General features: G+C 35.8%; 1 protein-coding gene across 1 annotated transcript in view; it reads right to left on the bottom strand.

Annotated features, from left to right (window-relative positions):
- Positions 1 to 14119, bottom strand: part of slc16a2 (solute carrier family 16 member 2) — a 64222-nt gene that overhangs the window by 11802 nt on the left and 38301 nt on the right. The window contains exon 3 of the mRNA XM_079838729.1: positions 10254 to 10734. Coding sequence (XP_079694855.1) covers positions 10254 to 10734 — 481 coding nt within the window. The remainder of the gene's footprint in view (positions 1 to 10253; positions 10735 to 14119) is intronic.

The raw sequence follows: 14119 nt of genomic DNA on the forward strand, positions 1-14119 counted from the left end.
GTGTATCTGCTACCTCTCCTTCCATTGAAAGACGTGGCTCTGCAGCGTTCTGACGTACATTGAACGTGACCGAATGAAAGGGAATATCTCGGTTACGTATGTAACCCTCATTCCCAAAAGGAGGGAACGGAGACGTACGTCCCGTAGCCAGGTGCTATGCTTCCGCTGAAGGGCCGAGTCACTAGTTTGGCTCCTCAGCAGAAAAGCAAAGATGCGGTATTCCACTTCCTTATTTATACCCGTGCTACAGGGAGTCTAAATGTCCTCCCTTGTCCCGTTTATTGACTACGGCGCGCTCGTTTTTCAAAATATTTAATATATAAACGCGGGAGCGTTTAATTTATTCTGCAAAGGTGTGTTCGAATAAAACGTCAGGAATGGCAGGAACATCTGTTTGTGTATGCATTTCAGAGGTGGTAAGTAACGAAGTAAAAATACTTCGTTACTTTACTTAAGTATTTTTTTCTGGGATCTGTACTTTACTTGAGTATATTTTTTTTGCATTTACTTTCACTTTTACTCCACTACAATATTAAAGAAAAAGTTTACTTTTTACTCCGATACATTTCCCTATGCCCGCTCCAAGTATTTATTACACTTGCTTCCCAAACCAATGAAAAACGTGGTTTTCGTTTGAATAAAAAGAACGCGGAGGCGCCGCGACTCCCGCGAGCTCTTTGCTAGCATACGCTCACAATCGAGTCAGTTAACCATTGCGAAGATGGCCGCAGAAACCACAGGTGAAGGGGCAGCTCTCGCTGCCAGCAATGATCCAGAGATTCCCGACAGAGATCATCCATGGCCATATCTCAAGGATATGTTTGAATTCATTGAAGTCAAGGGAGATTCATATCGGCTGAAATGTCTTCTTTGCCTGCCACGGGTGAATGCAAAATCAGCTTTCAAGAATTCACCCTCAAATCTGAAGAAACATATTGAGGTGAGCTGAGGTTAATGTTGTTACTATTGTTAGCCAAGTGATTTCATATTGAAATGTCAAACGTGGCTTGTAAACAGCTAGTTAACGTTAGTCAAGTTAGCTAACGCATATTGATAGCTAACGGTGTCTGTAACACACTAATATGCATTAATTCATGCTTAACTAATGCTCAGATCATGAGTTAATGTATGACTAAATCATTTATTAATGATCACTGCATAAGCAACTAATGAACATTCTAAATGATTAATAGATTAAGTGATATATGAATTGATATTAATTAAATGTGTCATGTATTAATTCTCTAATAACATGTTATATTAACTAATCAGTCCCTCCAGAAAAACGCGATTATGCGATCGCGTGATTTAACGCATAATCAGCCAAAGTCCGCATATTCATGCGGGGGCCGCATTTTTTCAAATACGCCGCACTTTCGCCGCATAAATTGCCTATTTCCGCGTGCAAAATATGCGGGGCTATCATGATTTCATAATCCCCGCATTTTCGTTGCAAAAAAAGTCATATATATTAGCAGAAAGTTGAAAAATTTTCGTTTACTTCACACAAGAGCCGCCATTTCCGCCTATTGCCATGGGAACGTTTTGAAGTGACGTGATTACCCGACGCGAACGTCATCGAAAAGCTTCAAACCCCGTGGAGAAACCATAGATACCGGTGAAACCATGATGCAGCACAAACTCCCATTGGCCAACAAAAATAACAGCAAAAGAGCAAAGCAGTTTCCCTGTGTGCTGACTGATTTCAAAACACAGCTTTGAAGCGTTATGAATCAATGAGTCGATTCAGCGGTTTGAAGCGTTATGAATCAATGAGTTGATTCAGCGGTTTGAAGCGTTATGAATCAATGAGTCGATTCAGCGGGTTGGATCGCCAAAGTCACGTATTTCAGCAGTTTGACACGCGATCCGATTCATGAATCGACTCTGATTCATAGCATCATGATGCTGTGTTTTGAAATCATCACTATATAAGTCGTTATTTAGTTTTTTTTGCACACAATAACTATTATCGTCGCTTCATAAAGTTATTGTAGAACCACTGTAGTGAGATGGACTTTGTAACGACGTCTTTAGTAGGCTACCTTTTATGGGTCTTGAGAGTGTACATTGTGCCAATGGAGGCCTTTCTGAGCCATCGGAATTCAACTAAAATATCTTAATTTGTGTCCAGCAACATAAAGGGAAGTCATTAATGACAGAATTTTCATTTTTAGGTGAACTAACCCTTTAAGAGATTGCACTTTGTGCATTGGAAGCACTCAAATGTCTGTTTTGTATAGCGACATCTGTAAAACAGGAAGTTATTTATTAATTTTTTCAGAAGTTGTAGCATATTCCTTTTGTAAAGCTACAGAACTTGATTGACTAAATGTTTTGTAAATTTGAGCCATTATTAAGGTCTTCAATAAAACAAGATGAGAACTTAAATATTCCAGTACTTTCTGTGATGTAGTGCTTTTTTTCTCTCTCATCAAACCGCAGTTTTTGCAAGTTCCCGCAATTTTATCGCATAAAATTGCATAAATATCCCGCATTTTTCATCGCATTTTTTAAGAAAACGTGCCGCATAATCAAGGATTTTTGCCCGCAACAATCACAAAAAAAAGCCGCATTTTTCTGGAAGGACTGACTAATAGTGTAAATTAATATTGTGGTAATTAACATGAATTTACACTATTAGTTAATAGAATGTTATTAGAGAATTAATACAATATGACACATTTAACTATGAACAATGTAATGATTATTTAATCTATTAATCATATAGAATGTTCCTTAGTTGCTTATCTTGTTTGATGCAGCTAATTATGGAACATGTCTATTGCTTGTTCAACCCCTATACTGCGTTAAGGTGCTTCATTATCATTTGTTCAATTAAAGCATTGCATATCACTCCCAAAACAACTGTTCTCTTTGATTATTGATATTTACAGTCAATTTGAATATTTACTTTTTACTTTCGGTACTTGAGTACATTTTAAATCGGATACTTTTGTACTTTTACTCAAGTGATTTTTGAATGGAGGACTTTCTACTTTTACTGGAGTCATTTTTTATTTAGGTATATATACTTTTACTTGAGTATAACTTTTGAGTACTTTTACCACCCCTGATGCATTTGTAGATTATATTGCAAACAAGTCATTATATTCAACTGTGGTACTGTAATGGGAGATCCACGTTGAAAACAGTTGTGTTAATTTTTTTCAGGATTCTTTGATGAATAGAAAAAAACAGCATTAATCTGAAATAGAAAGATTTTGTAACATTAAAATGTCTTTACTGTCTCTCTTGACAAGTTTGCTGCATTGTTGCTGAACAAAACTTTACATTTCTTAAAAATATTAATTATTAATAAAACTATTAATTTAAAACAAATTCTTACTGACCCCAACCTTTTGAATGGTAGTGTATAATGCTATAAAAGCTTTAGTTGGTTTGAGTGTTACAACTGACATTCATTTCTATGATGTTAAAATTATTTTTAGGATTAAATTGTGCATTAATAGGTTGAGCAAAACAAATGTGTTTATATCTGAGAGCCTTTAATACACACACTTAACTGCAGACACTGAAATAAGAGAGTAAATTTAGGGATTAGTGTTATGTTATGTGTTTTTCAGTAAAAAAGGGAAAGATGTTGTTAATGTTAGTGTTTTATGATGAGTTATGTTGGACATTTAGAGAGGTTTCTGTAATGTTTTTTTAATTTTGTGGTTACCTCAGTGATCTATGCTAATGTCAGGAGGGACACCCCTTTTCTTATATTTTCATTATATACATTTTGTATAATGATGAATGAAACTGGTTATAACTGATTTTCCAATTAAATGTTTAAGTATAAAAAGTCATAAGTATATAAATATCATTTAAAATGTATTTGATAAAATTGAGTTGGACCAACTCAATTGCATTTGATTGCATGAATTAGTTTTTATGAGTTGGGGCTACACATATTTATTGGATGGAAAACCTGCCCTCAATTAAATTGAGTTTGTCCAATGAGTCATTTTTTTGAGTGTATGATGATTTGCTGCTCCAAAAACATTTCTCATTATTACAGTTTTTCTCAGTCGCTTTGGTACATTTCTCAGATCAGAATTGAAATTCTTCCCTGTTCAATCTTCACATCATTGTGTTACTTGTGCACATCAAAAAAGCAGTTTCTCATTTCTTTGAACAAATTGCAAATGTTTTGGACATCCATGCAAATGCTTATGTACAATTCTCTGCTGTTTCCTACATTATCAATTGCTTATGTCATGTTGATCAAAATGTATTATAATGGGTCTCTGTTGAATAGTCTCACCCCCCACAACATTTAGGCATTAGTTCATAGCATCCTATGTTCACATTTCTACTTTTGTTTTTTTGTTTTTTGTGCTATGCAGTGCTGTCTTTTCTTTTCTGTATCGCAATGACATGGTCTGTCAACAAATTTCAGTAGCCGACAACCAGTAAAAGTATAAATGTGAATCTTGCCCAGTCTCTTGCAATTAAACTCCCACATACACTAAGGTGTAACCTACAATTTACAGTAATTTTCATCAAAACTTCAGCCATAGTTTGCCTCAGAACATCCATCCAGAGTACACTGTTATATTGACAGCATGACTAAGCAATTTGACCATCTTATCCGTATACAATGACACAAGGACTTGTCATTCTGATGGCACTGACATGTTCATTGACACAGATATTTACTTTTGAGAGATGAACTAAGGATTTTGAGCAAGAGACTGGCTTTTGCAAGTAATCCATGGTGTTTTGCTATTTGTACAAATTGTTTTGAGAAATGTACGGTTTTGCAAATGTCGAGGATGATTCGAGAAATGTACCAAAAAAAAAACTGTAAGTAAAGATCATGTTCCATGAAGATATTTTGTAAATTTCAAGGCTTCATTTGGACAACTTTAAAGGTAATTTTCTCAATGTTTTTTGCAACCTCAGATTCCAGATTTTCAAAACGTTGTATCTCGGCCAAATATTATCTTATCCTATCCTAACAAACCATATGCTTATGCATTCAGATTTCAGATGGTGTATAAATCGTCTCAATCTCAATGACTGGTTTTGTGGTCCAGGGTCACATATGATGATTTGCTTCTCATTATTAATAATTTTTTTCTGAATTCTTTGATGAATAGAAAGTTCAAACGAACAGCATTTATTTGAAATAAGAATATTTTGTAAGATTATTAATGTCTACTGACTGTAAGTTTGCTACTGCCCAACACTGTTCATTTAAGCACACTAACCACAGTCTGAACAATTAAAGCTCTTGAATTCCTGTTTTACAGCGAAAGAGAAGTACGCATGATGGGTCCATCTGCGTCACGCTTTTCTTTCAGCAAACAGCGAGACATCCTCTAATATCATTACATTTTGGCCTGTTTACTCTTAACCCAAAACCCTATTTTTGCACTCAGTCCAGCAGCTGGAAAAATTCTAAGCTTAATTCTGCTTTGAAAAACAAGAGAGAGAGCGAGCTGCATTATGGCCATGTACGTCGGGTATCCAAGTAAAAGTATGTCAATCACTATGACAACAGAGAATGAGTGAGAAGGAAAGGTGAAACAAGGACAGAAATCCCCAGAGTCTGACCTGAGATGACACACGCCGAGTTAATAATTCATCATCAACATGTGTGGACTCATCACATAGGCTTTCTGTCATGCAGAGTGCAGTAAATATTTCAGCTGGCAGAACCCTTAAACATTATTTATGCATGAGCCGAGAGCGTCGCTCCTATAGCCTCCTCTCTTTTCTGAACACTAAATGCAGATCGGCTCGACTCATTGTAAATCAGAGGCGTTGTGTTCGTTTTGACTTTATAAAATGGTCGTCAACTTGTAAACAGCCTTTGCAAAACAACAAATGTCATGTTTAGCAATCAGTCCAGAAATCTTTTTTTTTTTTCATATTAACTAAGCATGCCAACAAACAACTGTCTATTTTTCCCCACTTTTTATAATTTATTGACTGCACTAATAAGGATTTGGCATTGTAAATATGTTAAGCAGAAAAGTAGAGTTTCATATGTGCTACAAATGAAAAGTAAGTCAAAACCAAAAATGTCATATCCTCCGAGTCTTTTAAATGTGGCACAAACACATTAAAGTCAGTATTATTTTAGAATTATTTATATACTATTATAGTTTTATTAACATTTTGAATTTTAATTTTTATATGTTCAGTTTCATTTTAGTTTACATTTTATTAATTTTGTTTAAGTAAGTATTGTAATTTAATGTAGATTTTTTATATTTCTATTTAGCTATTTGCTCTATTTAATTTATTTTTATTTCAGTTTTAGTAATTTTAGCATTTAAAATTATTTTATTTAAGTTAGTTGCCAAAGTTTTCATCTTATATGTATATTTTATTTTGTTTCAGCTAACAATTTCAAATGATTTTATAGCACATACTGTGCTTGCTAAAATTACAAATGACTTCCTTCTAGCTTCTGTCCAAGGCTGTTTCTCAATAATAGTTTTACTTGATCTTAGTGATGATTTGGACACTGAGATCATAAAGTACTCTTAGATCAATTACAAAATTACACTGATATTCAGGGGCGGGCATTGATGTGGTTTAGATGATACCTATCAGAGCGTTTTAGGCTGTTTTCAATAATACTTGCTGCCTCATGGTAATATTATTAGAAAACATGGAATTAGTTTCCACTGTTATGCTGATGATACTCGGTTATATATTTAATCCCCTCCACATGAAATATCTAAATTATCCAAGTAGAAAGAGTGTGTTGAAGATATAAAATATTGGGTGACTGGTAGTCTAATTTTCTTCTATTAAATTCAGATAAGTCCATGTACAGAGAATAGGAGGGTGTACTGTTGTTTCATCCTTTACAGTTAAAGACATGGGTGTTATATTAGACAGCAACTTGTCTTTCGAAAATCCTATTTTATACACCGATCAGGCATAACATTATGACCACCTTCCTAATTTTGTGTTGTCCCCCTTTTGCTGCCAAAACATTCCCTGACCCGTCAAGGTATGGACTCCACTAGACCCCTGAAGGTGTGCTGTGGTATCTGGCACCAATGTTAGCAGCAGATCCTTTAAGTCCTGGAAGTTGCAAGGTGGGGCCTTTCTATCAGAACCAGCATTTTCTTGAGCAATTTGAGCCACAGTACACTCTAAAAAATGCTGGGTTAAAAATAACCCAAATTGGGTTGAAAATGGACAAACCCAGCGGTTGGGTTAAATGTTTGCCCAACGTGCTGGGCAGTTTTATTTAACCCAACTATTTTATAAAAAATACTATATATGGCTGACTTAAAATGAACCCAAAATGGGTTGGAGAAAAAAAAAATCAGTCACATACTTATTAGAGGCAACAATAATAATCAAAAGGTGAACATTTATTAATAAGCAATTTAATAAATGTTAATAATTTTATTATTCATTAAACTTATTAATAATGTTAATTTATTAAACATATTAATACATGTTAATTTCCAACATACTTTGGGTTAATTTTAAGCAAGCAATATAGTTATTGCTTGAAAGAATAGTTAAAGAATGGTTGAGTTAAATAAAACTACCCAGCAGGTTGCAAACATTTAACCCAACCGCTGGGTTAAAACAACCCATTCACTGGGTTTGTCCATTTTCAACCCAACTTGGGTTGTTTTTACCTCAGCATTTTTTAGAGTGTAGCTCGTCTGTTTGATCGGACCACACGGGCCAGCCTTCTCTCCCCACGTGCATCAATGAGCCTTGGCCGCCCATGACCCTGTCGCCGGTTCACCACTGTTCCTTCCTTGGACCACTTTTGATAGAGACTGACCACTGCAGACCAGGAACACCCCACAAGAGCTGCAGTTTTGGAGATGCTCTGACCCAGTCGTCTAGCTATCACTATTTGGCCCTTTTCAAACTCGTTCAAAACCTTACGCTTGCCCATTTTTCCTGCTTCTAACACATCAACTTTCAGGACAAAATGTTCACTTCCTGCCTAATATATCCCACCCACTAACAGGTGCAGTGATGAAGAGATAATCAGTGTTATCCACCGGTCATAATGTTATGCTGATCTGTGTATGTTACAAATACAGTCTTCTACGTTATTCTATGCTTCTATGCTATCTGTTTCTGATGCAGAAAAGCTAGTTCATGCATTCATGACCTCTAGACTGGATTACTGTAATGCATTACTAGCTGGATGTCCTGCATCCTCAAAGCTACAATTAGTCCAAAATGCAGCTGCTAGAGTTCTTACTAGGTCAAGAAAATATGATCATAGGGTGAAAAAAAGTACAGGAATGCCAAGAGAAATAAATTAAGGTATAAAGCAGAATGAGTATCCTGAGGTCAGTATGATTTTAAATTATGACCTCAAATCTAATTAAATGCCATGTAGAAGAATTTGGGTCAGTGTGGGAGTTTTTGTAAAAAGACAGACAGGCTATATTTAATAGATAAAGAAAACATTATATTAGCAGCTATCTGAATCGAGAAGAGCTTCTTTATCGGATTGTAGTAATTTAACAAGCATGAAAGTTCAATTATTTAAATATGTGGAATAGATAGGCCTAGATTCGTCATTATGATTTACTGCTGGAACTCGGGTGCTTCGTGTCAATTGTGCGGAAAGTGAGATATTAATTATGCTCAAAATCTAGCACAAAAAAATGAAACTCCCTGGTGAGAGCGAGAACTGCTTTTCCACCTGCCGGGCCACATTCCTGAGACTAAATATTCATAATTTTTTGTAACTGATTCACTGAAGTCATTTGATTTCAATTTCCTACACAGTGAATGCTGGATTTGTGAGATTTATAATTAAATATAACTTGAGAAAAATGCAGTTCATTTAGAGTAGCATTCCGAAAAACTCACATTATTTTTTTCATCTTGTTTTTCAGTAAAATATCTAAACATTCTTAAATCAAGATACATCTACTTGAGAAGCAAGATTATATAAGATATAAAGTCTTGTTTGCTATTTTTTTTCAATCAAAATTAAGCGACTTTATGTTTAAAAAAAGATCAAATATCTGCCAATGGGGTCAGAATAATACTTGTTTTCCCTTTAAATAAAGTAAATTTTTCTGACTCGTCTGAAACGAGTCGTCAGTAATTCCAGTCTCACTTCCTGTTACATACCTTACCAAAATAACAAATTTGCATGTCAGTATATAATCATCATTGGCTGCCTGTGAACATCGTCTTGTTTGCCCCGCCCTCAAACACTGTAGTTGTGTCTGAGACTGGAAGAGTTTGGTTGGCGTTGTGTGGAGAAGACGCTGTTTTCTGCTGCCAAAGCAAATCCACTTTGATGAGATTGAGACGGTAAAACCCACGCAATCGTTCCTGTTCATATCACTGTGTGTCAAGAGCTGAGATTCAGATATGATAATGAACTATTGGTCAACTGCTTACAGGCTGTGTCCGAAACCAATCACATCAGACTCTGAGCCATCTGACCAATCAGAGCAGAGCGACTCTCAGAAGGGAGGGGGTTTCTGACGCAGTTCTCATTTTCACGTCCAGCGCCATGTTGTTTAAATAGCAAATGCACTCGTGCCCATCTGTTCACCAATGGGCGTCTGGTCTGAAAACCAGGTGTGTTCAGGAGCATCGTTGGCGCGTTGCTATTTTGACGACTGCGCCATTGACCAACAAAAACCTGGTCTAAATAGTCAATAGTGCAGTATTTTTTGTAGGGTGTGTTAGTAATATGAGCCTATAGGCGGTGCACAAAGTGTGTACACTCTTATTACACACACAGGTGCACGCAGAAGCACACACACGTTTAAATATTAAACATAAAAGGATTCCTAAGAGGATTCCAACTGGCTTTTAAAGGGAATGGGAGATGAGACTCTGAGTGGTTTATTGCACGTTACACCCAAAACACACCCATGACTCATTAAGAGACGAGGTACAACCCTTTCGGACCATGTGCCTGGTGCGCAACCATTTTTTCCGTCGTTAAACTAGCAAAAGTGGATTCAGACACGCCCTCAGTGCACCTGTGCCGTGAGCTACCTGTGCTCAGAGCGTTAAAATAGGCCCTGAATCCTTGAACCAAACGTTTCAGACACTGTGAGGAATGAGGAGATGTGCAATGGATATTTTTTTACCTCGGATACATGTAACCCTGTTGTAGGGGGACTCCAAAACAACATTAGGAGCCTTTAAAATAGCATAATGGGGCACTTTAATTAAAACTAAAATGAAAATGGAAAATAAAAACATTCAAAATATTAATAAAACAATATCTCAATGATAATGAAATAGCACAGCACACAACTCACCAAGTGCACGTATGGAACAAAGTATCCCAGCACTGCCGTTGCGACGCCGAACGCCCACAGCCGATAGGTCAACACGCCGAAAACTCGTACGTTAAAGTACTTCCTAATTTTGGCCAGGCCCTTCTGCCACCTGCTTGCCGAATCCAGGCCGGACGGGGGGCCTCCGTCCATTCCCATGCCTGGCATCGGGCACATCCCGCTGGGCATGAGCGGTTTAAAGGTGAGGGCCAGCAGCGACTGGACCAGCATGAAGATGCTGAGGATCTGGAAGGTTCTGGGAAGACCCAGCGGTCCTACCACTTTCTTCAGCAGCACAGGGATTCCCATAGAAAAGAGGCTGCTGCCTGCGGTCACCACGCCATTGGCCAAGCCCAGTCTCTGTCGAAAATAATGCCCCAGGATCACCAGAGATGGCTGAAACGCAAACGAGGATCCGCAGCCAAACAGTATTCCGTATGTGAAGTAGCGAAGACCCAGCGTGCTGAAGAGAGAAGAAGAGAGGACATGAATGTGATAAACAGAGGAACAATGCAGATGAAGGGTTGTAGGTTCAAACCCTTTTACTTTTTTTGATGTAAAGCTATTTCTTCTATCCCAGTTTAATGTGAAGAGGCTACAAGTATGCTTACATACCCTTTTAAAAGAGAAGTGCATCACTGACATATATGTATCTATTATAATAGTAGTATTATTATAATACAATATAATAATATACTACAATACTAACATATTAATATATTAGTATTATATTTTTGATATACTGTAAAAAAAATTATACATATTTACCATATTATACCATATTTTTACATTGCTTTAACTTTAACTTAAAATCATAAGTTAAGCCATTTTCAACTTTTTTTAAGTTATACATGATTCAACTAGTCAGTTTAATGTAATTTGAAGTTGAAATGACTTAAACATTCAAGATGATTGTACTTAAAAATTTAATGCAGCAACTTTTTTACAGTGTCATATTTTGAATTTATTTGATATTTTCAGTAAATTTTTTGATGTGTTTTTGTCCGTTTTATTAGTTAGTCAGTAAAAAATAGATATATAGTTTTAATTATTTTAGCTGAAATAAAATAAGTTCAAGCTCTTATATTTTATTTCCATTAATGTTTTTTTGTTTGTTTGTTTCAATAATGAAATATTTTTTATGGTTTTTATTTTACTTTTAGTTAACAATTATTATTATTCTGTAGTGAACTTCAAACCTTAAAAGTATATACCGTATATATATTATTTTTAAAAAAATTAAACGTATGTGCAGATAATATAAAATAAAAGGCCACTTAAGTATCCTTAAAGAGAATCCTACTTACATGGTTAAAAGAAAGAAAGCACTCTAAAGTTCACTGAATTTAAATTATAATGCATTTTCATCAAATTGCAATTAAGTGTCTGACACTTGTGCATCCTTATAGACATTTTGGGCTTTTTCAGTTTAGTTTTTTTGATAACTTTGCCTGTGTTAATGCTAACTGCATAAAATTTGCCACAGGTGTGTATTTTTATCGGAATTTTAATATTTCACCCCCATTTCCTTAAAAAAAAACTATTTTGCACTACGTACACAAAATACTTCTTCTCAGCCCCTTTTGAACAAAAATGTCCCCATTGAAACCCATTAAAACAAATTTAGCAAATTTTAATCCCATTGCCATTTAAATATAAAATTATGCAATCTTTGTAATAGGCTTTTATTCTGTTGGCAAGGCAATTTGATGGTGAAGGCAAATCATTGAAGGCAAAAAATTTGAACGCAAATCTGATGCAATTTTTTTCAGTTTTGGCGTATAAAGCAAATACTCACTTTATTCCTTTTTTCTGTTTATACATATTATAAAGCCAATTTGATAAATTACGCAGCTGTAACTGTGTGGGTGTGTTGGTATGGATGTCAGAGTGTGGTGTGTATATATGTAATAATAAAATAAATTGCGTGTGCGTGTGTGCTTGTAATATTTGAGAGAGAAAAACTGTACCAGTGGAGTTTTGCTGGCATCTAATGCTGAGTTCACACCAAACGCGAATAGAGCGCCAAAATCGCGTCTAGTTGGACGCTTGAACATTTTGAATCCATTCGCACGTCCAGAGCGAATTGGACACGCCTATAAATCGAGCATTTGAAGCGAAATAGATGCGCGTTCAAGGTGCATATGTCATGAAACACCACATCATTAATAAAATATATTAAACATTAATAGCCACACAAATGTGGTCCAGGCAACGCATTACCTACATTATCTTCACTGCATGTATATTTAAATATCCTTAAAAATAAAGTTATGAAACTTCTCTTTGCCCTCAGTCAAAAGGATTTTGCAGACAACAAATTATAGATTCATGACACCAAAGATCGCCCGTTAGATCTACACAAGACAAATTCTATCTCATGTTTAACCACTACAGAGACATCAGAGCCAGCGGCAGACATCATAAGGACTGGCCGAGGAAAGGCTGCTCTCGCCGGGGTTAATGAGCGCTGAGTGCCCGGTGATCTCACAACTCCAAAAACGCAAGATTAATTTTTTTTTCACAGATTTGAGCTTTAAACAACTACATTCTCACCAGAAAAAGTCTTAAAACTTCATTTTGTGACACAATAAAAGTAGTATTTTTAAATTATGCAGGGTTTCTCATCATGTCACTTTACCACGTGACAGCAGCAAGCAAGCTCTTGATTGGTTAACGCCACGTTTACGCGCGAATAGACACCAAAATTCAGATTTTTAATCTTGGGCGTCAGACGCGAATTCGCTTCAAATGCGCGAATGCACAAAAACCACCGAATAAAATCACTCGCGCAAGGACCTCCAGACACGCGTCAACGCGCCTTTCCATTGACTTAACATAGAAATCACTCACTCCAGACGCCCTATTCGCATTTGGTGTGAACGCAGCATAATGGGGAAAAAGTTGGTACTGCGCCCAAACAAAATCTTACTTAGAGCTCATTTTTTGAGATATCAACCTCAAATTTGGAAAACCGCTTTTTTAGATTAATGGCTTTGATTTTCTAGCAGTTTTAGAGTTCAAAATGTTAAAACATATATAGATTTTTTATAAAATATTATTCATAAATCATTTTCATGAAGTTAAACCTCTATAACTTTTTTTTTGTTTCCCTTTTTAAACTTTTTTGACTTCAACAATTATCTGCCAATGGGTACATTTTTTATCATTTTCACAAAACTTTGACACCCAGAATATTTTGTTGTATGAATATCGAAACTGCAATATATCAAAAGAATTAACAGAATTAAAGAATTAACTTAAAAAGGAAGAAAAAGCAATATAAAAAGTAGCTTCATGGATTTTTTTTTTTAAATCAACACTTGAATGTGGGTGTTTCATAAAAAAAATAAACAAAAAGCTGAGAAAATTGTGTTTTTGATCATAAGTAAATAACGTCTATAAACACACGCTTCACAGTCCAGTACCATTTTATGGGTCGATATTTAATTTGGTAACGTTTTGATTTATATGCTGTTCAATGTTTGATGATCATGTTATTCTATATGCGTGTCAGCAATGCTTCTATCGCTTGTTTCTGCTGCTTCTTCACCTGTGTTTTGATCCAGAGATTCTGTCCAGGGTTGCCAGGTCTGTGCAACAAAAGTAGCCCAAAAATATCCTGTATGCTAAAGTGCACTTCTTTTTCACACGGGGTCATACTCTACTTCTGTAAAATGATACCACACCTGCTGGATTGACGTGCAATTTTCTAAGTAGAACTAGTGATTTCTCCTGTTGTTGTTGTTGCATTTCACATCCATATGCCCTTTGACACTTGAAGCCAGAGAATGTGCAACACTCGCCTACCAGGAGACATTATTTGGTTAAAGGGTAACTAAACCCCA

This window comes from Gobio gobio (assembly GCF_949357685.1).
Source record: "Gobio gobio genome assembly, chromosome: 16".
Classification (NCBI taxonomy): Eukaryota; Metazoa; Chordata; class Actinopteri; order Cypriniformes; family Gobionidae; genus Gobio; species Gobio gobio.